The sequence below is a fragment of the Pipra filicauda genome, unplaced genomic scaffold, assembly GCF_003945595.2.
Source record: "Pipra filicauda isolate LSUMZ 115617 unplaced genomic scaffold, ASM394559v2 scaffold9_size5747161_pilon, whole genome shotgun sequence".
In the NCBI taxonomy this organism is placed as follows: domain Eukaryota; kingdom Metazoa; phylum Chordata; class Aves; order Passeriformes; family Pipridae; genus Pipra; species Pipra filicauda.
In genome coordinates this window covers 5,713,146-5,740,524 of record NW_024105198.1, presented here as the reverse complement: position 1 = coordinate 5,740,524, position 27,379 = coordinate 5,713,146, and the positions used below count along the sequence as shown (strand labels likewise).

Sequence of the window (27,379 nt, the reverse complement as noted above, 5' to 3'; positions counted from 1 at the left end):
AAAACTTTGCTATTTGAAAATGGATTAAATGTAACAATACCAATTGAATTTTTTTTTTCTTCCAAGAGATACCTCACTTAAAGGAAAGCACAGCTGTACTGTATTTAAACTAATTCTAGGAAATAATAAAAAAGTTGGTCTGAAATATTTCGTTGCCATCAACGTTGCTTTCTGTGATTGACAAAACGTTTTTGTGTTTTCATCCTCGCTCTCCAAAGTATTTTTTGCTGTTGACATGCCAGTACAATTCTCTCAAATGACAGAAAGTAGCTGCAAAACAACCGAGTCCGTGTGAGCTCGAGGCAACAGGTTGAATGACTATTCTGAAACCGTAGGAAAAACGATCCGTGCATTCAACAATTTTTAATACTTTGCCAATGATGTACAGTCTTATTGTCAGCGTTGCTGTGGTTGCATTACATGACACACAGAACTGTCCTCTACCTCACGTGAGATTTAACAGATATTTTATATGGTTTTAGTAAACAAGATGCATCTATCTGGTCACTTAGTTTACAAATTTTGAATTATATTTATTGAAACATGACATACTGTGCTCTTAGCTTATACCTCAATTGTATTTTGTGCTGTTATCCATTTCCATGCCTTGTAAATACCTGTATAGATCGTGGATTCAAAAGCAAATAAAGAACTGTAATGTCAGAACACTTTGTCTCTGTCGTATTTTGAACACCGACTTCTAAACTTGACTCTCTGAAGGTGTTTAACACGAGGACAGAGCCTTCCTTGCTTTGATTACAGCAAATTAAAACCTGATTATGCTGAAATTTGTTAGCAGAACTCCCATGGCCTGCAGCAGGTCCCCACTTCTCTAGAGGGTATTTTTAGCAAAATCTACAAGATCAAAGCTCTCCCTCCCCACGACTCCACTTCCTAAAGCTCTTATGGCTCTGTCAAAGTATTGACAGTAAGATTTCTGTGTATCTTGGCGTAAATTTGGGGTTTATACCTGTAAATACAACCACTTACATGCTTGGCAAGTTCTGTGGTGCTCAATTTTGTCACCACTCGGCTGCTCAAGCAATGTTTGAGTTGTTCACACCTCTCTTCAAGAGCTCAATAATGGATGAGGTTAAAACCACACATTACCAGAATAAATGCTGAGTTTATACAAAGTTAAAATCAGAAATGAGAATTTTACTGTGTTCCCTGAAAAAATGGTTACTGCTGATGGGAAATATTTCCTAGAGCAACTCTTGGGAGTTCTTAGTTTTTGTAAACCACGTGATTGTGTTGCTTAACACAAGTTTTGTGTCCTATCAGAGAGCTTATATAGCAGAAAAATCAGAATAGGAGAGGGAAAGAGCAGTTGAGATGAAAAAAGGGAGCAGTTCCTCTAAGCTGTATATGAATGAGTCTTCCATTTACCTTGAGCTTCCACCACTTATAACAATAAACTGTATTCTGTTTGTCACTTAAAAACACCCTGTATTGTAGTAAAATAAAACTTTCGGCACAAGTAATATTTTGGAGGTTTTCTTTGTGATTTTATGCATCCTGAAAGTTTTTTCTAGGCAGATAAGAAAGCACATTCACATACACACACTTTGGTATTTTTTCCTCTCCTCAAATCAGTGCAAAAATGCTTTGTCCTTGTTTTAAGGAACTGTTCTTGCATATAGGAAATCCTGATGATGATTCAGGTTATTGCAAACCCTTAATGCTACCTTGTAATTGCCCGTGTTTTACAGCTGAGGAGAGAAAGGGGTGGTATGAGCCAGGATAAATTGATATTTTCATGAACTCAGCCTTCAGTATAGAAGAAAATGAAAAACAAGCTGTACCACTTAAACCTGCTTTTATTCTGCATCCTATCTTGCATTTTCATACTGCTGTGTTTCTAAATAGGGAGCAGCTGGAGGGCTGAAGATGTAAAGAAAAAGTTCAAGGTGAGTCATCTGGATGAGAAAGAGCCATGGGGTGTTGATAGCTTGGCTATGACTAATTGCAGCTCCTGTCTTTTGTCAGAGAGAACAATGAGGATCAAACAGAAACTGTGTGAGTGAAGGGTGAAAAGATTGATCTTTAAGGAGTTCACACTGTTGCTGAAATAAATGTGTGTGCAGGAGTGTCTTTTAAAAGGGTAACTTTTAAGACTGTGGCCCAAAGTGATTCAGTTTCTTTGGCATATTGCTGGGAAAGTCATTCTTATTTCTTATTTTATTGATCTTGTAAGTCATCGTTCACTTGTCTCATAGTAACTTATACTCACTTAACTACTGATGGTGTGATTTATAAGACAGATAAAATTCTGTCTCTTATCGACATTAGCGAAATAATTCACACTGTGCCCTGCGGGCTCCAGCTCCAGTACTATTGAATAGTCTTAGTTACCAAAGTGTAAAATTTATTCCTTGCCTGTTTAGCTACTGCACAGTCCCTGATAAATATATTTGTGAAGGAAAACATGGAGTTAAGAAGGTTTTGTGGTTAAGGAAGATGTAACTGTAGGAGACTGAATTACAGAAGGATGTGTTTGCAACCTGCAAATTAATACCTTGCAGCATTTTTAAAATACTTTTATTGTGCATTAGGCTATACCTGCACTATCACTGTGTAAAATGCCTCTAACCTCAGCTTTGGGATGAAATTTGTAATCTCATCTCCTTCCAAATTCAGGAGGTGACACGTGATCCATCCAAAGCAAATGTGCAGTCCAAGAAGTGGAACAACACTAGTTTCACTCAAGAGAAGACAAGTTTATCTACTGAATAATAGATAAACAGGAGAAAGATTAAATCTATCTACAATTGAACCCTAGGCAACATAAAAATGGTGGTTGGATGTAAGAACAACATGCTCCACTAGAAGTGGGTGCAGTAGAGGAGTAAGTTATGTAGGCAGCTGGAATAGCATCAGGAAAGTCAATTTTTCACAAAAATACCATAAACCAGGTATCACAAAAATCAAGGAGTAACCAACAATATAAAACAAATGTGAAAACAACTATTAAACTTCTATTTATTATAAAAGTTTCTCTTTAAAGATAATTTTCAGCTATTTATGTAGTAACTCCAATGTGTGGATGGAGCTTCATGACAAAACCGTGCCCTCAATGTCCTTGAATTTTGAATCTAAGGAACAGGTGACAGATGAGGTTTAGTATGCTCTTGTTCATGTTTTTCACTTTATTTGCTAAAAAATGGGAAAAAATACCACTGGACGAAAGAGGATGAAGAGCAGGATATATTTCATTCCCGACACCTTAATCGCAGAGTGGAGCTTCCAGTATTTCTCACTAACAGCTCTAGGAGTGAATCAAATCCATTGTAGTGTCATTTTTTTGCCTCTTTTCCCTCCCCGTGCACCACAGACAGCTCTCCACTAGTGGTCTCTCCAGGCACGTGGCATCTGCCGAGATCCAAACCTTCCCCTGGCAAACCCAGCAGCGCTGGAGGAGGATGCACAGTGAGGAAATTTCCTTAGGGGTGTGTTGGCACGCGATAACTCATTTATGTGTTGTGAAAATACAAAGATACGTTAGGAAAATATCCTGCCTGCCTGCTTTTCCTGATGCAGAATAAGCTGCAAAGTTTCCCTTCTTTTGTCATTTTGAAGCAGGCTGTTCCTGTTCTATCAAATACACTAAAATTCATATAATAAATTGACTCAGACTAAAAGTCTCAGTTAAAATCTGCTCATTCTATTTTGAGCGTTCAAAAGTGGAAATAAGATACTGTTAAAAATACACATATTTAAGACTCGGTGACTGTTAGTTAATATTTCTGAAAACCCAGGTGCAGCAGAGAATGCACTGATGGGTCTTTTATATTTTTACAATTACTGAAAACACCAGGAAAGACCCCAGAGTGATTTTGTCCCTTTACTGCAGCCGTGCTGATGGCTTTGGTGAGATGATCAGTTCCACCTCTCCAGTAACTCCGTCCACCACGTTTCTTCCCTCATCATTCCACGAGGAGGTACCAGTGTGACCATTTGTCTTCAGCTCACAAACACTGCCTTAATTTTTCTCCGTCGATGCTGAATTTTGAATAGTCAGGCTGTTTGCATTTGAATAAACCCCTCTGGTTTGTTTTTCAGGCACGGCTGGGTGTGATTGTGCATCTCCTCCTCTCCACACCCTCCTTCCCCTCGGACGCTCTGGATGAACTGGCAGAAGTTGGGGCTCCCCGCTCGCTCCTCCCATGTGTTGTGGGGCTGGAGGCAGCTCTGACCCCTCCCAGGGAGGGAGCTGGGCAGAGGCAGCCGAGTTCTTTCAGCAGAGCCTGATCAGGGACCTCATCCTGCCAAACCCCATCCCTCCTGCTCCCAGCAGCCGGGATCTCGCCGGGCGGCTTCGCTGAACCCTTGCGGGCACTGTCCTGTCCAGCTCGACCCACCAAGGGACAGAGATGGTGGCCACCTGCCTGCACCTGGCTGGATTTGTCTGCAGTTTTATAGGGTGGATCGGGGTGGTTGTGGCGACGGCCACCAACGACTGGGTGGTGACCTGTGGCTACACCATCACCACCTGCAGGAAGATGGATGAGCTGGGATCCAAGGGGCTGTGGGCAGACTGTGTCATGGCAACAGGTCTCTATCACTGCAAGCCCCTCGTGGACATCCTCATACTGCCAGGTACGTGTGTCCCATCCTCCCCCTTCCACCCAGAGTGAAGGGTGAAGCCTTGCCCAGAGCAGCACAGGTCCTGCTGCCAGAGGAGCTCATGGTGAAGCTCCTTCAGCTTCATCAGCACAAGAGATGGTCCATTAAATACCCTAAAGAATGTGAATGATAGCTCTTAACAGGATTCCTATTGATTTATACCTGGTTTTAATCATACCCAGGTATCATGTTATCTGTGGCTACGAAAATCCAGTTAATGTTTAATCATTGCTCTGAGTAAAAGCTCACTGTTCCTCTCATATCTTGTCTCTAGATTGCACTGCAAAACATACAGAGCACACTGAGGTGTAATAGAGTATTTCAAGAGGATGGTGAACTATTACAAACGTTAAGGCTCAATTCCTTAAAGTGATTTGGAGCATAATGAATCTTTCAGCATCTATTATTAATGCTCCTATGGCTTTTAATCTTTTGGAAGATCATCATTAGTCTTGATGGTCTTGTGCTTCCCAAGGTTCTGAGGCAAGACAGAACTTTTACACAGCAAACAGATGTAACTATATTTAACTTGTCTTGATGTTTTTTAATGATATAGCAATTTTCACCTAGTTTATTACAAAGCAAAAATTAAGAAGGTGTTTAATTAGCATTTTGAGCTAATTAAACCTGCCAAAGTCTAGTGAGGTCTGGTCCCTGTAAGTTTAGTTTGTGATCTTGCCCGTTTCAATCACTGTTAACTCTGAAGTGCTTCATTCTCCTGTGCTTTAAATTGCAATTCCTATATCATGTCAGAGGTGCCTCTCCCAAAGCTGACAGCATAGAAATTACTATTCCTCGTCATTTTCTTTCATGTTTCTTGGTTTATTTGTTTAAACTGATGTGAAAATTATTTTTCCAGAGGTAAAAGGGATTGTTCCTGACTTTCTCTCTGTTACAGAGCTTGGTCTGTGTCACACAGTGCTCAGCAATATTGAGTCTCTCAGATTCACTCCTGTTCTCCCTTTCTCTCTGTGTGTGTATACTTTTATTTTAGAGTGTTTGCCTTTCTTATTACTCCTGTTGTTAAATCTGATCCAGCAGAGAAGTGAGTGTTTGTCCCAAAGAAACGTTATTGAATGCAACTCAATTAATAGGTAAATGGGTCTTGCAGCAGCAGAGAGCAAGGCTTCCCTCCAGCAGAAACAAATTACAAACCAAGATGTTTCTGCTTGTAGCCTGTTTGATACCCATAGCTTGCCATGAGAGGGAAATTTATCCTGGTGAAATTTATCCTGGTGTGCCCAAGAGTCTTTCATGGTCTGAATCAAGTCTTTAAAATGAATTGTTGGTATTCAAGGTTTAATTGGAAGTGATTGCACAGAAACCTCACCTGGCACTGCCATCACCTTTGTTTAAGGCTTTGTTTTATGCCCTGAATTCCTCAGGTAACTTTTTTTGTTAAGTTTCCTCTTGAAAAAAAAATCAAAAAAATATTCAATATACAGAGAGTCTGCATTTCCAGGAACAATAAGTCCTCATTCCTGGTGCCATACTCGTGTGTCAGTGGGACATGCTTGAGGCTCCAGTGTGCTGTTGTTGTTTGAGGCATCATGAAACCCTGTGTCTGTATCTGGCAGCTTTGTTATTGAGAGGGTACAAGGAGCCAGCACATCCGCTGAGACTGTCTCGGAAGCTGGGGGAGGTCACCAGATACTGGGGCAAATCTGACACTGGTTCGTTTTCTTTTGTATATATATACTTTTATATAGTGTATATATACATTGTATATAAAATAAATAAAATTTATATATACAGTCTAAGTATGAATATTTTTAAAATCATATATTAGGATACATAGACCCTCCCAGAGTGGCAGAAACGCCATAGTCCTGCCCAGCATACCCATAGCCCCTGATTTCCTCTTGTTTCTTGCTGCCTTGTGTGTAGGAACAGGCAGGAGAGGAGTGGGAGATGATGAAAAGCCAGGAGATCCTGTGATGTCTGTAGGGACCCAAAGGAATAATGTGGCCCTCAGTTATGGCAACTCAGGCAGCTCTGCAGAGTACAGTCACTTCTCCCTGAGGAAGAGCTGTGCCAGTGGTCAGCTCGAGCCATGGATCTCCTCTGAAGCCCCACAACCAGGTTGAGCTCCTGGGGTGCAGCACTGGGATGTGGTTGAGGAATGTCCCTCCTCCTCCTCCTCCTCCTCCCAGGTCAACATTGCTCAGCACCTCAGGGCAGCTCCTCGTAGTATTCCACAGACCTGAGAGTTTCAGTAGTGGGTCTTCCACTATTCAGCCCTCTGAATGATGGGAGATTCTTTAAAACTTTAAATGCCTGTATTTAATCTTGAAGACTGCAAATTCTTGTTATTTAATCAAAGCTCTTGCTATGAAAAGCTATAGGAAAACTCCTTCCTAGCCATTTCTTCTACTTTCCCTTCCCATATTTTCCAGCTCCATGATTTCTCAGTGTCTTGCTGGGAAGAGCTTGTGTTTTGCAGGCAGTGCTATTTGTTTGTTGGAAAATTCTGAGCCTGCACATCCTGTACTCATGCACTGCCCACTGCACTGTGGCCTCGCCGCCTCACGCCTGGCGCAGGTTTAATGTTTACACGAGGGATGATCCCATCTCCCATACTCCATGCAAGTCTCTGGATCTAATCAAACAGGAGCCTTTGTCCAAAGGTCTCCTTCTCTTGTGCCAAATAACCCAAATCCTCTTTCCTTGCCTTGCCAACAGGGTATGTCCAAGCATGTCGAGCACTGATGATCGCCGCCTCCGTCCTGGGCCTTCCCGCCATATTCCTGCTGATAACGGTCCTGCCCTGCATCCGGATGGGCCACGAGCCTGGAGCAGCCAAGTACCGGCGGTCCCAGCTGGGAGGGATCCTCATCATCCTCCTGGGTAAGGCACCTGCTGCGTATGGAGAGCTGGAGCTCTTCCCCTGCTCCAGGATGGCATGGTGTGGGCTGGCTGAGCGTGTTCACCTGGAAGGACGTTTGTCCAGGCTGGGCTGACTCTGGAGCTCTCCAGCATCCCTGCAGTCTGTGGGGTGGACAAAAGGCACAGACAGGAGTGGGGGGACAAGGACAGGAGGCAGGGAGTGAAGCAGGGTGAGGGAGGAGGGATGGGAATCCCCCTGTCTCTGTCCTGTGAGTCCTCAGGCATGGCCTGCAGGCACTGGTTTTGCTGGTTCGCTGTGGAAGCCACGTTATTTTTGGAAAAAGATCTAAAGTACCAAGCTGCTTCCAGGGAATGGATGACCTCCAAATTTTCACAGGGCATTGCAGATGCAACAGGGTGAAATAAATGGAGGCGTGTGGGAAGGGAAAGCCCCTGCTGAGAGAGGGCTGGTCCTGTGGAAGCAGCAGGGAAAGGAGCACGGAGTGGGCATGGACATGGGAAGAGGGTTGGTGTGTCCCCTGTGTCTCCCAACCCCCTCTGACCAGCCTAGTCCTTGGCCTCCAAGTTCCCCTGGGAATTTCTTCCCGCCCTCAGTGCTTGTGGAGGAGATTGTTTTGAGCAGCACAGACTGTGGAGCTCATTGTCCCCCATGCAGCACCTGCATGTTCTTGAAGCCTCGTCATCTCAGCAACAGCCTGCGGTGCCTTGTTTTCACCCGTCTGTGTGGCAGAGGAGGAGGGGGGAGGGAAAGTGGCCTCTTTGTGTGGCTCTGCTGGTCACTGGCAGCCAGCACTGACATCATGCCCGTCTTCTTTCTTCTTCTTCTCCTTATTTTTTTTCAAGTAGGCACTGAATATAGGCTGCACACTCAGAAGGGATGTCCCCTGGGTGCTCCTTCTATGCAAGTGATCCCTACTCTGGCCCCCTGTGGTTAGTACGAGTCCATACATCCCAATCTAAGGGATTGAGTCCAAGGGGCCCTGTTAGTATCTGTAGGGTTTAAGGGCACATTATCGTGGTTGGAAGTCCTAAAATCAGCTTTATAGGGCCTGTTTTGAACATCCTAATCACAAAGAGCCACATTAGAGAGCTGTTAGAATGCGATTTTCATCCCTGTCCCAAAACCTTGAGTCACAGATTTGGGCTCAACAAAATGAAAGAATAAGTGGGGTTATTTTCTGCCTGTGAGTGAAACTTCAGTGCTGGAGGAGTCTGCCCAGGATGAGGAGGCCCAGCAGAGCTGCACTGTGTCACAAAAGCCAGGAGTTTCTGGTTCTAGCCAAGGAGAACCATGCTGCAGGTCAGCTCTGCTTCTATGGCTGCAGACACAGAGGCAGGAGGATTGTCCCTAAAAATCCCAAAGGGTAATGGGATGACAGGACCAGAACACATGTGGCAAATTGCAGTGATAATACTGGATAATGCTGCATTAGAACAAGTGAAACCCCTTATGCTGCAGTGTCACACCAGGATTTGGGTCTGCTGTGCCACTATCCTGTCTTGGTTGTGCTGTGGTGGGACACCAGGCAGGAGAATAGATGTGCAAGGATGATGGAGAGTTGTGGTGCTCCATAGGCCAGGCTCCCCTCTGCCTCTGAACATGGTTTTCCCACTAGGTAGATCCTGTGAGGAAAGGAAATGTTTTTTTAAGAAAAAAACAAACCAACCCACATTTACTTTTATAAAGCTCAAATTTTTCCAGGCTGATCAGCAAGACAGTCCCTTTGGAAGAAGAATAATATACAGAGCTTTGGACTTTGACATTGTTTAGGTTGATGAATTATCTGTTACTTGCAAAATGAGGTGTTACCATTCCAGAGCATTTAACAAGCACGGATCAGGCCTTGAGAGATATAATACCGACTTAAAATCCATTATATTCTAGAAGTAACATGCTCTAGACTGTTCTTATTTCCCCCTGGCCACTGAACTCTCACTTGTGGTTTCCAGAACCTCACAGGCTCCAGACGTTTCCTCTTAGGAGAGAGCAAGTCCCAGAGCTCTGGCTAAAAGAAAACAACCCCCAAAACACTCCTTAACACAGCAGGAATGGGGAGTGGGAATACAATCAGGGAAACTGGCCCCATGGCAAACCTCACTTCCTTGGGGAAGGGATGGCAGTTTGTCACTGACATTTATTACAAGGGAAAGTAAGGGTTGAAACACAGCATGGAGCAAAAAAAAAAAAAATAATTATATATATGAGAAGTTGAAAACTTGCCAGGAAAACAATGGGCTCAGATATTCCATTGATTTTTCTGTCCACTGATAATCGCAGGCTGCAGAGTGCAACCTGTGTACACGCCCTCCTATCCTGCTGCTGATGTGTTTATGGCTTGGCTTGATCCTATCTGACTGAGAGAATTGATTTATAGTTGAAAACAACCATCAGCAGAGGTTTGCTCTGAGCTGGCATGAAAACATTTCATAGGCTGGTGTTGATGGAAAAACCCTGGCCCAGCCCATGTTGTTGATACTAATCTGGGGTCCCCGTGCTGGTAACCAAAGGGGCATCTTCCTAATGGAGGAGAGAGACTGAGACACTGGAAAACACAGTGAAATATATATCAGTTAATGGGAATTGCTACTACAAAATGACCTATCAGCTATTGTGTACTAAACAAAGGATGTTAATGAGGTTTTCTGGACACTGCCTGAGTTTTACTTGTAAAACCATAGGTATCAAGAGAAAAAGATTACCTTGAGCATAGAACAAAAAAATTGTGGATATCTATTATTTCAACCAAATGCTTTGAAAGAGAAATCTGTGTGACTTTGAGTCAGCAACTCAGAGTAGTTAAATTTAGCTGTGAAAGAAAACTTCTTTATTCTGTAGAAAGCCTTAACTTACTGTTAAGGAATTTGGCAGAGACTCACTGTCCCTTGAGTTAGAGTAATCCTGCTCCCTCTCCCCCAGCTCTCCAAGTACCCTCTGTGCTTCTTGTTTCTGTGCACTTCCATCTGACTCAAATATTCCTGTAATGTAGAATATTAAGAGTTTCAGCTCAGCAGACTGAGCTACTGCAAGTTCACAGTCAAAAAAGGAGTTGGAAATGCTCAGAGCTGGAATATCTCCCTGTGGATTCACAGGAATCTGGTGGAGCAAGGACATTCATGCCATGCAGAGCTGAGATGTTTTAGGTAGAGGCAGTAGCTTCTACAGGATTGCCTACTCCAGATGCAAAAAGCAGGCAAGCTTTCCATACATGTGTGCTCCAAAACATGCCTGTTTTTTCAGCTAACCTGGTTGTTCTAGTAGAAAATATTCCTTCTGTTTGTTGAAGGACTTCCTTTTCTCCTAGGCTGTATTGGCTACAGCAGCTCTACTATCTGAAGACTTTCTTATTTAGAGAGAGGCAAAGGGTATCTCGGCATTAACAGAAGAGAAGGGATAATAACTTCCATCTGCACTCCTTTTCCATGTAGGCAGCTGTTTTAGAACTTGAAATTTGCCCTAAAATACCTTTTCCAATGCCTTTGGGTTCCTTGTCAAATCACCTGGTTTTTTTCAGCCTTTCCCTATGATACAACTAGACCAATATTTGAGTGCATGGAGAGGCATTCCAATTGCTGACTGTCCTTTTCCCATCTCCTCGGAGGACTTACAGCCCAATCTCATCTGTGCAGAGCAATGAAACCCAGTCCTGTTCCAGGGCATCCCTCTTGCTCAGCAACGGGGTCACTGGTGACTGATGGCAGCTGGTGGCCTCCAAAGGCAGAGAGGTCAAAAGGACCCATGCAAAGTCCTTGGCTTGTGTTTCACAGCTTTCTGGTATTGTCAGCACTAAAATAAGATGGGTTTACATGTAGTGGAGCCACACACACAAGAGATGCCATTGTGTGAGCATCCCTGAGAGCTCTTCTCACCCCAGTGCAAGTGTTTTCCTTGCTCCTGTGTTGTGGGGGAGGGTCTGGATAGATAAGGCTCTTATAGTCTATAGACAAAAATATATATATTTATATATATTTACTGCTGACAGAAAAAAGAAAAGATGATTGTGTTTTTTCGGACAACAAAGCAGCTTTGTTTCCAGAGCCCATTAGAATGCTTTGTGGATTCCCAACTGATACATTTTTGTTTTAAAGCATTGGAAGCTCATGAGCTGTTTGCAGGACTGCTCCACACGCAGGAGAAATGCTCTTTCCCCTCCCTGCCTTCTACAAAAATTCCTTCCAAAGCTGCGGGGCCCTTGCTTTGAGGAGGCCCAAAATTATTACTGGCTTCATTAGCATCCTTCAAATGTTCTTCTCTCTTCCATAAGAAAATATTTTCTCTCACAATAACTGCAGCTTTGAGGATGGGTTTTCTGCTGTACTGGCCAGGAGCTATGGTTTGTTCTCTGCTTTAACTAAACAATTTTATTTTTAATTTCACCCCTTACTTTTTCCCTCTTGCAACCTTAACTTTCTGACACTGCCTCCAGATACCTTTTAACACGGTCGGTGGAATCTGTAACGCTGCCACGGACCTGTTATTGTTTTGCTCTCATTCTCTGATAGCCACAAGGATGGAGTCCTGCACAGCTTGTCCCGGAGGCAAGTAAATATTGACACATTAATTCTTCTCAGATGTACAGGCCATCAAGGAGTATTGTTTTAGGACCTGCTCCTGGGAGGTGATTAACACCATCAACTCCCGTTGCCCTCGGTGCATGCGGGGACTCTGTGGGGACTGTCTCCCTCACATGTCACCTCACAGCACCACTGCACCAGCATTCCTGCTTTCTGTGGGAAAAAAACTATGCAATTTCAAGTAAAATGCAAATCCTACGGTCATTTTCTGACCCGTTGTACACTCTAGGTAGACTCCTGTTTAGACCCTCCAGGTCCCACTTCTGTTCAACTCAGTAAGTTTCTGGACAGCCTTGCCAGGTTTGACCCCATCACTTGATAGAAATTTTCCATAGGGAAGCAGAATCTGCTTTCCAGAGTTGTGAGACATTTTCCTCTCCATAAAAAAATCCTGATAATGCTGAACTGCTGCTCATTTTGTCTCTGCCCATTTTCTGCTCCTATTTCATAAGGCTCTACTCGCCTTGCCGGGATATTTTGGTGACATTTGTGTGACCATTTAGTAGAGCCACTGCAATGATGTGGATTGACATGGGCTGAGGACACAGCACATGAGTCCATGCAGAAATAGTGATTTAAATCAGGTGATTCTGGGCCACTGATTTTACTCTCTCACTAATGCATACAGCTTTCGTGGTCTTGCTTCATATTTAACCTATTCCTAATTCTGCAGCCCTCCAGAGCATCAGTTGCAGGGATGACTCTCATTCTTCCTCCTTAAAAATAATTCTAGGGGAACAAATCTTTTTCCCTTCTCATAAACATATCAGATTGTGTCAGGCAGCAGTTGTTTTTTCTTCTTGTTTGCTGGCTCCTGAGAGAGATGGCTGTTCTCTCTTGCTCCCTCTCTCATGAGGCCTCCGGCTCGGAGACCTCTTGGAGGGATGGGCTTCGTCTCTGTCCCCTGTCCTACAGAACCTTCCTTCCCTTTTGGCGTGCTGTGTGTCCCGTGGTGGGGTTCCATGCTGGAGTCCCCTCCAGTTTGGAACCCTGACTCTTTCCTCCCCCTCTCTCCCCAGCCATGTGCGGTGTCGTCGCGACGATCTGGTTCCCGGTGTGCGCCCACCGCGAGACCACCATCATGAGCTTCGGCTACTCCCTGTACACGGGCTGGATCGGCTCTGCCCTCTGCCTCTTCGGTGGCTGTGTCATCGTCTGCTGCTCGGGAGATGCCCAGACGTTCGGTGAGAACCGCTTCTACTACGGCTCGGGGTCCAGCTCCCCCACCCACGCCAAGAGCGCGCACGTGTAACCGCCCCGGGGACGCCCCACGGCTGCCGTCGGATGCTTTGGCTGGTGGGTTTGTGTGCCCTGGGTTTGCTCCTACTGACACACACGGCTGTCAGGCTCCCAGGGGGAGATTTAGAAAAAGCAGCACAAATGTCTGATAGTTTGAAGCATTATTCCCCCCCCCATCTGTTCCCCCTTTCTCTAGAAAGACAGCTCCAGCCAGCCCTACCTCTTAGTCCCTCCCCAGTTTGTCCTTGACTGCCTGCCCTGTCTTCTTGCAGCCAGGATGACTCAGATGGTTTGGGGTTGTCATGTGGGTTTTAGGGTTTTTAGTTTATTTTCTAGCTCCCCTGATTATAGGAGAGTTTAAAGCAATAAAACAGAAATGAGAGAGACACTTTCCCATTGTTAGAAGGACTCTGACAGCTTCTCCCCCCACCTCACTGTTTCCTTTCCCCTGCTCAAGGTCTCGGCTCTGGCACAGTTGGGGAGAGAGGATAGGGAGGAAGGCTGTCCTCTCCCACCGGGCGAATGTTTCTCTTTTGGAACAAGAGGAGGGGACTTTTCTGCCTTTCTCTGTAAATACTTTTGTATCAGTTTCATCATTTTAGTAACAGTATTTCCCCCACCCCCACAGTCATCAGTATGAAGGAAACCGAACCCAAAGGTCCTAATGACGCGGTAGATAACAGTGCCTTTTCAAATAGTTATAAATGACTTTGGGGGCTCTTATCCCCACCCTCTGGTTTAGTTTCTTATCTTTCTTTTGTACAGACCAGTTACTAAAAATGTATTTTTACATTTTTTTAAACTCCTCGCTTTCCTCCTCTAAGTTTGTGTTCTGTATTGCCTCGTTAAAGCACCACATTTTAACATGCAGTATAATGTACCTGTTACAATACAATTCTGGTGAGTACTGATGATGCCTTTGTACTTTCAGTGAAATACTGTACAATAAATAACAGAGTACCTGCAACCTCTGACTTCATTTTTTTCCTTCCTTCCTGCGTGTTTCCATAGCTAGTTTTTCCATGACAGGAGTTTCCCAAAGATTTTGAAGATTTTTTTGATTTTTTTTTTTTTGGTAGCAGTTTCAGGATGAAAAATTCTGCTCTGCTGTGGCATTAAGTGGGGAATATTTAAAATATGAGTAATCTTCCTGCACGGAACTGACCATTATCTTATTCATTGGCTCTTTCGATGTTCCCAGTAGCAGCTTGTACCAGTAGTACCCACTTCTGGGATTCTTTGTTATGAAGAAGACTTAGAAACTCCCCGAGGTGGTGGAGATGCACCCCCAGCACTGTAAAGTTGAGACCTCGTGTTGCTGGAAGTGCTCTCAACTAAAAGAAGAGACTGATCTGGGGTCATCGCTCTGATTAAAACTCTGTAAGATCAAGATCTGACTCTGTCCTTACCAGAGGTTGTAGCAATTTAATTATGTTGATACAAAATCCCATCTGTTCCCAGAGATGTTAACTCAGTTCAAATAATTTGTGTAAGCCAGGACAAGGAAAAGAGGAATAGCTGCTGTTCAGGGATGGGCAAGGGGAGAGCCACAGTGGAAAGGTGAGGGGAGGAGAAGGATCTGAACAACCAAATTGTTTGGGGTGACGAAGAATAATTTGAAAACAAGGCTGTGGATTCGGGACTGTCCTTTCACCTTGATCTGCTTCAGTAGAAGCCAAATTGTGCAACACAGCCACGGGCAAGGATGTTGCAGCTCCCACCTCCCCCCACCTCCCTGCGGGAAGCAGAGGCTGGAGCATTTAAAACGAGCCAAAGGGAGGCTGATTGTGCTCCACAGCGACCCTTTGCCTGCCTGGGCCAGGGATGGGCAGCAGCCCGAGCATCTGCCTCTAACGCCGCGCAGCCTTGAAGGCGGCTCTGTTGTGTGCGCTGTGCCTCGCCGCCGTGCTGTGCGATGTCCCCAGGGCGGGCAGGGCCGGTGGCAGGACACTTGTGCCCATGACATCACAGGCAGGGCACAGGCAGTTGTTGTACGCGCCGGGCGCTGTCAGTGCTGCCATTGATGTGCGGGTGCCACGGGCGAGGGGGCGGCGCACAGACGTGCCAGCTTGTGCGGGCTGCCCGGGGATTGTGGATTGTGCCCCGCGGATTGAGCCCCGGGGTTTAACCCCGGGACTGACAGCGGCGTGGGAGCAGGACACCGCTGGAATGCTGCCCCGCAAGCAGCCCTGGAGCAAAGCGGGAGGGGAAAGCACAGGAATACCGCTCTCAGATGCCTGAGTCGGGTGTTTGGCAAGGTGTTGGTGCTGCTGGAGGTGCATGGCCTGATGGGGAACGAGCCCTGCCAGGCAGCCCTTAGGGGTTTTTTCCTGTCCACATCCTTGGACTGCACCTTGTCCCTTCCAACTTTACCCGTTCTGTGATTCCATGATCTTCAGGCAGGTGGGGCTGGGGCCCCTTGGCAGGGCATGGTGCCAGGGCTCTGCTTGCTCTGCCCATGGTCACAAGTTACCGGTGTCAGACCCCAAATGCAACCCTTGAAAAGCCCTGGGCGAGTTGCTCAGAGGGAAGAAACTTTATTTCAGGGAAGAAAATAAAAAAAAAAAACAAACTAAACAAAACAACCCCCCCAGCAGTTGTGGGGAAAATGTACTGTCTGCAACTGTGGGGTGTGAGGAGAAGGGGCCAAGAATGTGACAGGATATTAGTGCTGGCACGGCAGAGGGGAAGTGTTCAAAGGAAGCACCAAGAACACTAAACTATTCAAGTTTTTAAAGGATCAAAGCTGAAATACCTGCTTTGTGCCCTCCCCAAACACGCTGCTCCCCTGTGGGCTGTCACAGGTGGGGATGGCCATGGTACTGTCGGCTCTTCAAGGCTTTGGGTGCTTGTTTGCTGACTCAAAGCCTCAAAACAGGGTCAAATAGAATTGTCTTGAATGTAAAAAGTGCTCCACACTGTGCCTACCATCGAGTCTGGAGCAGTGGGTGTGAGCTGTAGTGGCCACCCCACTGTGGGGGTGGTGATCCCCGATGCCCAGTGGAGCTCTCCCCAGCTCCACCAGGACCAGTTGGAGCTGGTGATCCCATCCCCATGATGGGAATGCACCTGGTAGCCTCCCCACTCCCCAGATAGCAAGGATATAAGGAAGAAGACCATGGGGGGACACTGGTGGCCCTGAGCACCCCAAAGAGGACAGGCAGCTGTGTCTTCACAAGTGAAACCTGGCTCCCGATAGTGCCGGTGCCTGTGCAGGGAGGGGACAGTGCTGTGACACTCCAGTTTCTCCAGGGAAAGGTGGGTGCTAGCAGCACCACAGGTAGATGGAAAGACCAGGTAGCTCCCCAGGGCTTCACACTGCAGTAATCAACCTGTGGTCACTAGCTTTAGGCTTTTTCCTTCTATTTTTTTTTTTTAATTGTGTAAACAGATAACCATTTTCTTTCACAATGCAAGTCAATACCAAAGTCAGCTCACTGAAATGGATCTTCTACAATGGAAATTTTGAAGCAATTAAGGCAAGATTTTGTTCATCTCTAGCTTCAATTTAGCACTGAAAAAGTATCAGACCTTCAGGTACTGATTGGGTTAACAAAATTTACATGGGAAATTTTCTTTTATTATTTTTTGGTTTAGTCTTTCATTTAAAAGATTTACATTACTATGGAAACTGATACTAAGACACATTTGTCTCTGGCTTTCTTTACAAATCCCTTAGTTCCTCTTTGATTTTTAAATGTAAAGGCACACAATAAAGCTTTATGCATTTATTAAAATATACAGATTTGGTAAATTTAGATTTTTTTTCTTAGTATCTTGATTATATATATGTATTATATGTATAGTTGTCAACAACACAATCATTTGAAAATAAAAATCACTCCATAACATATCTGCATATTTTTTTTCTTTCTCATGACACACTACAAGATCCCATTGTACAATGCACCAATGGGATTCTGGAAACCACAAAAAAAAATAAATGGATATAACAAACTGCTTTTAACAAATACACCAACTTCATACCAGAACTGCAGAGAATTGTTACACCAGAAAGTACCACCTGCAAAAAAAAAAGCAAGATATACATCAGAGAGACCAAACAAAACAAATGAAGGTCATTTACAAGCTGGATTTACAACATCCCACATAGTTCAGGGTGTGATTTCGCTGCCATGTGGAGGATGCCAGCGTACTGGGCCTCGGACTGAGGGGTTGTGATGGTGCAGAGTGAATTTGTGGAGGGGCTGAGATCTTATAGAGTTGGTCTGGAAGGTCTGAGGTATTTATGCTCAATCTGTACCATGCACTGGGCCCCTCAGGAGGGGTGGTCAGGCATGAAGGGGTGCCTCTCACCAGTGGTGGGAGCGGGATGGTACCGCTCTGCCTGTGCCCTTGTGATGGTCAGGGATGTGAGAACATCCCTCAGGGCACCCAGGGAGAAAGGCTGGATTTGGGGTTACAGCAAAACAAGCACTTGCGCCTCTTGCAGCACCCAAGACTGTCCCAGGGGCCAGCGGTGCCCAGGGATGATGGACACACCTGGACATTTTGCCTTGGCAGCTTTTGCTCGTGCCCACTGAAGACCCCAACACTGCTACAAGAGACAGCACATAAGCTCCCAAATGGAGACTGAATCCACATATCCCCCAGGAACTGCCACCCGGAGCAGGGAGTAGGGATCCTGCTGTGAACCAGGCCTGACCCAGCCTGTGGCTTGGCCATTTCTCCTTGAACAGCTCCATTGGGTGGGATGTAGTGGGCTTGGGAAGAGGGTACAGCTCCCACCCCTGACACGGCGAGAGCTGACGGCAGCCCATCCGCACCAGACAGTGCTGTGGCATCAAATGCTCTTTCCTGGCAGTCCCAGGATGTGGCACAGCCATCCTGCCCCAGCACTTCCTCGGGAAGGGGAAGGAAGATGGGTGAATGGGAACAAGAGCAGCCAAAGGGCTTCACTCAATGCTTGGATCCAATGGAGAGGTTCCTACAGACACCAAAGAGCAAGGGGTCAAGCCCCCACCAAATTATACGGCATAACTAGAGCAGACATGACGACAGACACTGGAACTGGTAACTGCTCTGTAGCAAGAGATTAAGGCTGCAAGAAGAACAATGGGCTTTGATTCAACAGGGTACTTGGGCTTGAGTCTGTGGCTTGGCAGATGCCTAAATACCGTGAGGAAGCAGGACGAAAACGACTACCTGGGATATGGTACAGTACAAGAGCTGGTAGCAAAATAGCATCAATCTTTCTCCCTGAAAACGTAACACCAGACCTGCGAGGTGCCATCTCTCTTGGGAACTTCTAAGGCATTGAGGAGGAGAGCAGCCAAGCGTGAGTGAGCGGTGACCGTTGCGAGAGGAGCTCAGCACCACCAGGAAGGTTTTCCAAGCTGGCCCGTGAGCGGTGCACACATTGCAAACAGCTTTTCGGTGGGACACACTCCGGTTTTCTGCTGTAGGAGCGTGGTAGGGGTGGGCAGCAGGAGGCAATGCCAGAGCAAAGCTTACAAGTCCATTAACCAAATCCTCACTCCCAGTCGGAAGCCCCCACAGAGGTCAAACATCCCTTGGCTTGCCCGCAGCGCTCCAGGTTAATATCTGCAGAATCAGATACCCTTCTCCACTGGGAGAATGACTGTAGTTTGTCACTGTTTGGGACAGGCGCTGCAGGGAAACTTCTGTGGCCCCAGGCAGAGCCTGTCCATTGAACCCTTGAGCTCTGGGAACAATGGGGGTGGACACACGTCCAGGCACCCTCTGCACCCAGCAGCCACTTACACACAGAGGGTGCCAGGCAGGTGTTTTGGGGGTTGAGTCTCATTCAGTGAACCAAAATGTTAATGGTTCTCAATATCCATGGGGATAATTCCATGTTGGAAACTCTGCCCCCACTGATGTTAAATTTTCCTCTGGAATGCCAGCAGCAGCACCTGATACCAGGGATTGGTCTAGGCTGTGCTGAGGAGCCCCACGGATGGATTCACCTGTGGCCTTCAGCAGCCAGGAGGAGGATGGGCATTGCTGTCTGATGGGGTGCTTTTTTGGTTATTATTTATTCAATAAGATGTTCCTCCATTGCAGTGTTTTACACCAAGCGTGATGGGCTTCAGCACTGGACCTGCTGCTAATCACTGACCAAACCCCATGACTGCTAATGGTTCTGTGGGGACACTGGCAGCAGGGAATCTGATGGCACTGCTGGGAGCCATGGTCATGTTCAGGAGGTTTAACATCCACCTGCTGACCACCTCTGCCCTGCGAGCCAGCAGCTCAGTTTGGTTTCAGACTGAAATATGGACACTTAAGGAACGAGCAGCATTTCAGTGTTTTTCATACAGCACCCACCAAGCCAAAGTCAGAGGAAATGGTACAAGGTGGAGATGGCAGCAGGGAGACAGATTTCAGCTGCCAAGTCCTCTCTGCTCACCCCGTGTGGCCCAGCCCTGTCAAGGCGTGGCTGACCCAGGGAAGCTGCTGTTTTGTGAGGGCATGGATGCATCCCTGAAGCACTGAGGCCAGAGCGAGCACTGAAATGTGCCCAGCACGGTGAGGGAATGATGGTGCAGTCATTTCTGCAAAAGACACAAGGTGATGGAAGCAGCACTCAGCCTCAGACAGGTGATGCTCAGAGAGCAGCGCGTGGTCCTTATCGACCATTCCTAAAAAGTGGGTTAGCCAAGAGTGGGTCACAGCCCTCGCTGCAACCAGAAATGGGACCAGGGTCGCAACCACAGATTTGGGATGTTGGGCTGTGCTGGGACTTCAAGGTTGGACTAAGACATGGATTAATTTTGAATCCCTGTATTTGGGGTACTTGAGTTCAGGGTGTGGGGATGGACTCAGGGGTAGCACTGCTGTGTGCACCGAGTGCCTTCGCACCAGAATGGGCCACGGAAACACCATGTGATGGAAACAACCATCTACCTCTGAACAACTCCTGGGAAAGAGTTTGTCCATCTCCATTTTGTACCTATCCACGTGCCCGTGTCTCTGGCTCAGCCGTCACTTTAGGTGGTTCAAAGGAAAAAAATACACATGCCAAGAAAGTGCCAAAAATGTAAGAGTGACATCCCACTGCTGCGGCCTTCGGGTGGACATTCCCCAGGGACAATTTGTCTTGTCCCCTCATGTGGCTCCTTCCACCTCTCAACACCCTCCCAGTTTGGCACGTCTCCCACTCCACTGCCTCCACTGGTGCAGCTGGTGCCAGGAGATCAACAAGTGCTGGGGGATCAGCCAGTATTCACCGGGGCGAGACCCGACTGGTGGAGCTGGGACGGGCCACGAGTGATTTTGGTTCGGGGTCAACGGCAATCGCAGAGCGTGTCCCGAGGACCGGAGGTGAGCAGGGCGGTGGTGGAGGACCCGGGGAGGACGGGACAGGACGAGGGAGCCACAGGGACCCTTCCTCATGGTCTGGGTGGTGTGGCGCCCCGCTGCCCATCCTGCTACTCGGGCGAGTAGTCCAACTCATCGTTGGCAATGAGAGCCTCTGACGGCGCTTTGTGCCTGCCTTTGCTTTTCGACCTGCTACTTGTCCGATGGCTTTCCTTGGCGCCCGCCATTTGCTGGTATGAGAAGCCCTTGTCCTCGGGAGGATCCCAGCCCGGGTAGCTCTCACCCTCGGGGGCGAAGGAGAAGCTGTCGTCTACAGAGAAGGGGTCGACGTCCACGTCGTAGCGCTGGTAGGTGCTCTGGTGCAGGGCCTCCTCCCGGGCGCTGATCTCCAGAGTGCTGTTCCACATCCCGTAGCCAAAGTAGATGAGCAGACCTGCGGTGGGTGAGAGGGAGAGGGTTGGACCCCAGCTAGCTACTACCCCTACCTGATCTCACTCTCCTGCACCAATGCTTTCCCTGAGCGCAAATGTATCCAGAGATCTCATTTCCAGTTGATCCTGGGATTAACCTACACCACAGTGTGCACAGAGAAACCCCAGACTTCTCCATGTGCTGTGGACTGACCACAGGGGACTGCTTGTGATGTTAAATCAGGCCCACACATCTCTGCCAGAAAAAACAATGGGATGTGCCTCCCCCAGCACACAAACATCTGTGGATGGGCTGCTGGAGCCCATAACACCTAATGCAGTGGCTTAATTGACTTTTTGCCATTGCTGGCAGCTGAAGAGGTAATAGATGTATCCACAGGGGAAAGTACTTAATCACAGCAGATTAAATTGATGCTTCAGAGTCATCTTTGCTTCTAGGTAGAAGGGCTTTCCCTGGATTTACAGCTTCACCTATCACCTTCAAGGGCCAAAAAAGCACCGAGTGTGGCTTCGCCAGCCCATACAGTGCAGGTGGCAGCTCCTGCTCAGTGGCTCAGCATGGAGGAGCTATGAGAGCTGCCTATTTCTCTTGGGTTTGTGGAGTAAGTGGGTTGCAATGTAAAGCAAGGGAAACTATGGTTATGCTGGACTCCTGGCTATGCGTCAGAAAGCCTACATTTGGAAAAACAGGGGTCCACAACAGAGCCTGTGAGTCCTAAGATGCTCCTGCCACATAGTTAAGAATTTAGACAAGAAAAGGAGATACATTCTACAGGTCCCTTGGTTCTGTCTTCCCCAGGGCTGTTGGGGTTGGGCAGCTCCAGGCTTTGGAAACACAGTGCTGAGATATTGGTGTGGGCTGCTGAAGAGCTCAAGTGGGTGCAATAGCAAGAAAGCAGGCTGATATCTGTATGAAACCTGCCTGCAAGGCAATTTCCAGAACCCGCCTACCTTGCATCAAAAAAGCCATCAAAATAGTCACCTTTGCATGGAGCAGTTTGCTTCCATCAAAATGACATTTCCTGGAGGTGTAATTTTCCATTTAGATGTGGTTCAGGGGCTTGATAAAATGAGATCTCTAAGAACTTCTGGATGACAAGGGGCAGACAAAAAGGACTGGGCATGTCCCAGCTGAAGAAGCCTCAGTCTAAGCACTCTAATTAGGGAAGTTGTTATTATTAACAACTTCTCAAAAAAGTGTCAGTTAAAAAATTAAAATAAATGAATCTGAGACTCACCCACAAAACACCAGACAGCAAATCGGATCCATGTGACCGTGGAGAGCTTCAGCATGAGATAGATGTTCACCAGCATAGCGAAGGCAGGGACGAAGGGCAGACAGGGTGCCATGTAGGGCAGCTTCTTGGGGTTTTCTGGCTGCTGCAAGATCACGAACACCAGCACAGCGATGAGCAGGACCATCAGCACGACCAGGAGGACAGCCCACCAGCTCTGCTCGGAGATGTAGTCTGCCCCGAAAATGATGAAGGAGCAGAAGATGAACATCAGGACGAAGAGCAGGAGGACGCAGGTGGTGACCGTGTGGCCGGTGGCTGCTGTCGGACGGTCCATCTTCCCTGGCAGCCCCAGGTGGATCCGCATCGTGTAGTATCGAGGGCCAATCAGCTTCTTCAGCTTGATGAGGTAAATGTTCTCAGACTCATCTGCCTCTATTCCCGAGGTCATGTCGACCGTGCCATAATTGGGGTGATTCACGTTGTAGGCGGATTTATCGGATTTCCCAATCAGCATCTCGTTATCCCCCAGCGATGGCAGATTCTTTGCCCCGCACGTGTTGGTCGGTGGGCCGGAGAACTCCTCTCCTTCGCTCCCTGGGGAGCAAGCTTCCTTCTCACAGTCAGCCAGGATGCCCTCCTTCTTCTTGGTGTGCTCCTCGGAGAGGAATTTGACAAAGCCGTCGATGTCGCTCTCGGGCTGGTAGCGGAGGAGCAGGACGCAGACGGACACCAGCGTGTAGGCGAGCAGGGTGCCGATGGACATCATTTCTATCAGGTCCCGCAGGCTGACCAGCAAGGAGAGCAGCGCTGCGAGGAACCCGGAGACGATACAAGCCACCACGGGGGTTTCCGTGTAAGAACTGATGTGGGACAAAAACCTGGAGCAAAAAAGAGTTGCAGGAAGTTAAAATTTCACATCACATCATTCTCTGCTGCAATAACCCATCCCCAGCTAGAAGGGACAGACTCAGAGCTGGGACCCCTTCAGCTCTTGCTGCTTTTTGGAGCTTAGACTCCAGAAAGCTGGTGACTGGCAGTACTGCTGAGGCTGGATCTGGAGTTAGATCTAGGTCTGAGCAGCTCTGAAATGGACACTGGAACACTTGCAAATAAGTGCCTAGATTTTATGTGTATAAGCTGATCTCCTTTGCAAGTAACTCTGGAATTAAACTCTCATCCTCACATAAGAGGAACCTCCACGTACCAGCACCAAATGAGAAACTTCTGGGTAGACCACTCCTGATATTTTCCCCCCAGGCTATTGCTTTGGGGTGTGCCCTGCTCTGCAAGCGCTGAGTCACTGTGTGCCCATTGCCCCCTGCACTGTTGGGGTGTTGGGGCACAGGACAGCCCCCATCCCCCTGCACAATTCCCCTCCAGATCCCAAGGGGCCAAAAATAAATGCCAGCATGGGCATGACCGACCTGAAGAGCAAGCCATCACCAGCCATGGCGTAAATGACTCTGGGCATTGGGAAGAGGGAGCCCAGCAAGCTGACGGTCAGTCCTGCCACAGACCCGATGGCAACGATGAATTTGGCCGCGTAGAAGCCGTGGACCACAAACATTTCCATCAGTGGGGACTCGGTGTCGATGGCATCGTAGGGCACCATCAGCGTGAGGATCATGCTCACCTGGGGAAGGGGAGAGGAGCAGGACAGAGGTCTCAGCAGCAGCTCCAGCAGCTCCAGGGGACTCTCAGGGTGTGGGGGCTGCTTGTCAAGGGTGGAAACCCAAAAAATTTCAAGTCTGATTGGGATTGTACTCCTATGTCCCCTGTGGAGGGGATGTAAAATGCTGGAGGCTAGGATTGTACGTGCTTTGTTGTGGGGTGGTTAATCCAGAAAACTGTGGGAACTTGGTCCTGCTATTGAAAAGCAGGAAAGGGACCCTTGAACCTTGCTGTAGTGGTGATGCAGGAGTCAAGTGGGACTGGTTTGACTGGTGGGGCTGGCGGGGTCACTAACACTCTTATTGGCCACGTTCCACTGCTGGGATAGCGTTACCTGAGTCATGCACTCCTGATGGGACAGACCTCAAATCCAGATTGCATTCCTTTGGGAAACACTCTGATCCTATTTGAGTCAAAGAATTTGGTTTTGCAAGAAGCTTTCTTTGAAATTATCAGAACAATGTTTTTTCTCCTTCATGACTCAATTTTGCTCCCTTACAGGGAAAATCCCTGAGTACAGACGTGCATTTATTGGGTTGCAGAGCAGCAGAATCTCTCACACAGCCACCCCTGCCCATCCCTCCCCTCCCTTGGACCCTCTCCCATATCTCCAGCAGAGGCAGTACTGCTTTTCCCATAAACACAGAGAAAGGATGCTGCAATGCTGCTTCTCCTTCTGCTTTCCTGCACTCCTGGATGCAAAAATAGCTGTGGGTGGGGATGAGGAAAAAGAAAACTCTGCCACATGTCCCTGCAGCTGGAAGAAGGGTCTTGTCAGGTGACAGGAGCCTGGGGACAAACCAGGCCATGGCCAAGAGGAGCCTTGGCAGGTACTGCAGGCACATGGAAACAAAGCTGATGGCAGTTCCTACCAAGGAAAGGGACCTTGTCCAAGGGTCAGACTGGCACCTTGGCTCACCTCACCTCAGACTGGGGAGGGGAGCCGTGCAGATGCCCAGAAGGGACTCACACTGTACATATATATATATATATATATATATATATATATAAAACATTCTTACATGCATATTTTTGTACATTTCTGTACACCTGTATAGGTGTTACTTACAGACACATATGCTGTCAAGCACGTGACCAGTGAGGCTGTGATGGCGTAGGGGATGGAGGTGTTGGGGTTCTTCGCTTCTTCTCCCGTGGTAGCGATGATGTCGAAGCCGATGAAGGCATAGAAACAGGTCGCAGCCCCTTTGAGCACCTGCGTGGAGGATCAAACTTCTGGGTGCCAGGAGGGAGGCTGGCACCCAGCTAGGGAGAGGGAGCTGAGCAAAAACTGCAGGAGCCCAGTTCTGCTCCTTGTCTGAGCTAAAGGATGAGTGAGGGCAGGTCAGGGGACGCACACATAGAGCTGGGGACCGACCCCGGGAGCACCCCTAACCCAGTGATCTGGTCTGGGAGAAAGATTTCCCTCTGTGTCCCGAGTCACTGGAGGCACCTGTGACTCATGGCACACCACAAACCTGTGCACTCTCAGGGCCCCAGCGGCAGAGGAAAACAGTCAACCAATTTCAGGTTTGCTTTCACAATCCTCCACCCCAAATCCGTTTATATTAGTAGGGATTTGGAACATGTTTACACGTTCTGTGTTAGCAAGATGTCTCATGTGGCAGCAAGAGCCGTTAGCAGAGGAAGCAGGAGAGAGCAGCAGCAATCAGATGTGTGCTGCTCTCCAAACAACCTCTGTTTTGCTTGGAAGCTGCAGACAGATTAGGAGCACACACTGGAGCCCTTAGATGAGGAATTATTTGTATTTTTTAGGGTTTTTTTTAATGTGATTTTTTAAAATATACAATACTAGCGAGGACATTTATAGGAAAGAAACGCTGAAGCAGGGTAAAGACTGCCTGGCTGTGAGTGAGCTGATCTGGAGTTGTGAAACCCTTGCATGCACCTAGATTGCTTGCTGGGCACCACCTGTCCATCACATCTCTGCCATCTCAGTGTCTGGTGATAGGGAACACAGTAAAATTCACCTCTTTTAGGGACTATCTGTAATTACCTTTTTAAAGTATCCCCTACACTGCTGGTGATCTCACACCTCTGCTTGGTGGATTTACTTTTACAAACAACTTGTGACAGAATCAACCAACTGAACATGATGGGACCACCCTATTGGGTTTGATGTGTTTTGGATATGTACCTTTTAAAATTATGGGTTTTTGCTCTCAACTTGGTGAGCTGAATTGGAGCAAACCAGATGTTTTCTATTTCCTCTTTTTCACTCCTGTTGTATGGCACAAAAAGCCAATCACAACCCAAAGATAAAGGTGACCTCTGGTCTCAAGTGAGCCTCAGTGCTCTTCTCACTGTTGTTCTCTGGCAGAGAGGTATTGGTTTACTGAAGGGAGGTGCAGGGACTGTATGGCAGCTTGGGATCCTTTCAATAATCAAGATTCTTGGTTTACTTTACTTTCTTGCTTGTTTTTCTGCACAAAACCCCAATGGAGTCGAGCAGTGTAAATCTGAGAAATTATCTTGGGTTTAAGCCAGCTGAGATATTTTCAGTCTCTGTTCATCCTTGGATAAAAACCAGTGCAAGCAAGCTAAAAAAGCCAAATATGTCCAAATTCTCAGTAAGCTATGAGGGAACGTCCATAAAATAAGTACTGGCAGGTGGCATTATGAAGTGCTCAAAACAAATGCTTGAGAACATTGTTGTTGAAAACCAGCCAACACAAGTATCTCCCCACTCCACAGAGGCTGAGCCAGCTCCTCTGGAGCTCCCTGCCTCGGATGGCCACAGCATTTTGCTCCATGGCCTGACAATTAGTGGCATTTCCTGGGGGATGCTTTCATGTGGAGTTTGGCTCTCCAGGAGGATGTTTTGGAAAAGTTCTGGGTTTATGCTAAGAGGTATCAGGAGATAAAAACAGAGTATTGCTGTAGTCTCTGGATTTGGTGGAGCGAGCTGGTCTGGATCCAAGCCTATAGTCCTGGGATTTGGAGGTCCCTGGCCAAAGCACAGGTGGGTTTAGCAGGGCTGGGGTTTGAAGGGTGCAGTGGAAGCACCCCATGAGCAAACCTGAGTGTGAGGCACCACTTGGGTGCTGCGTGTCCCTCCATGTGCCCAGGACTTACCCCTGGCCATCCAAAGGGCAGGAATTGCCCTTCAGCCCAGTTGTCACTTTTGATGTAGAAGAGTCCAGCAATCATGATGAAGATCCAGACTGCCAAGTTAATGACATTGAGCACATTGTTCAGCCCCACCGAGTTCTTCACCCCCATAGCCACGATGATGGTGACAATGACAGCAATGACCAGAGCAAGAAGGTCAGGGTATGACTCCTCTCCTTTCCCTAGGTGAGAGAAAAGAGATGTGTTACTCTCCATCCACAGCATCGCCAGGAACTCTGTGGGGGAGTGGGAGTTTTAAACACTTTCCAGACCTTAAAGCTTTGTAGAACCCACTGCTCTCATTGCAAAGGCAGTCTC

At 47.3% G+C, this 27,379-nt stretch overlaps 2 protein-coding genes across 5 annotated transcripts in view; one reads left to right on the top strand and one right to left on the bottom strand.

Moving 5' to 3' along the window:
* Positions 1–4,161: 4,161 nt before the first annotated feature.
* On the top strand, positions 4,162–14,251 carry CLDN11 (claudin 11). 3 transcript variants are annotated; one of them, XM_027724665.2, is made up of 4 exons: positions 4,162–4,599; positions 7,309–7,473; positions 13,065–13,229; positions 13,742–14,251. In XM_027724665.2, exons 1-4 carry the CDS (start codon positions 4,374–4,376, stop codon positions 13,774–13,776), a joined length of 591 nt encoding a protein of 196 aa, XP_027580466.1. In that variant the 5' UTR covers positions 4,162–4,373; the 3' UTR covers positions 13,777–14,251. The 3 variants fall into 3 exon arrangements, with proteins under 3 accessions (XP_027580466.1, XP_027580465.1, XP_039234051.1); XM_027724664.2 differs by having other exon boundaries at positions 4,165–4,599; positions 13,065–13,341; XM_039378117.1 differs by having other exon boundaries at positions 4,167–4,599; positions 13,065–14,251.
* Positions 14,252–16,842: 2,591 nt separating this feature from the next.
* SLC7A14 (solute carrier family 7 member 14) overlaps positions 16,843–27,379 on the bottom strand; it is a 30,553-nt gene continuing 20,016 nt past the window's right edge. For both annotated transcript variants that reach the window (XM_027724636.2, XM_039378116.1), the window contains 5 exons: positions 27,026–27,243; positions 24,999–25,145; positions 23,683–23,891; positions 22,259–23,136; positions 16,843–21,022 (listed from right to left, as the gene is read on the bottom strand). In XM_027724636.2, the coding sequence (XP_027580437.1) occupies positions 20,700–21,022; positions 22,259–23,136; positions 23,683–23,891; positions 24,999–25,145; positions 27,026–27,243 (1,775 nt within the window). In that variant the 3' untranslated portion in view covers positions 16,843–20,699. The remainder of the gene's footprint in view (positions 21,023–22,258; positions 23,137–23,682; positions 23,892–24,998; positions 25,146–27,025; positions 27,244–27,379) is intronic.

Bases quoted from the DNA above. Each gene is read 5' to 3' on its own strand.
- CLDN11 (XM_027724664.2), top strand. From the start codon at position 4,374: ATGGTGGCCACCTGCCTGCACCTGGCTGGATTTGTCTGCAGTTTTATA. The intron at 4,600-7,308 runs GTACGTGTGTCC...CCTTGCCAACAG, and splicing joins GGACATCCTCATACTGCCAG to GGTATGTCCAAGCATGTCGA. The intron at 7,474-13,064 runs GTAAGGCACCTG...CTCTCTCCCCAG, and splicing joins GATCCTCATCATCCTCCTGG to CCATGTGCGGTGTCGTCGCG.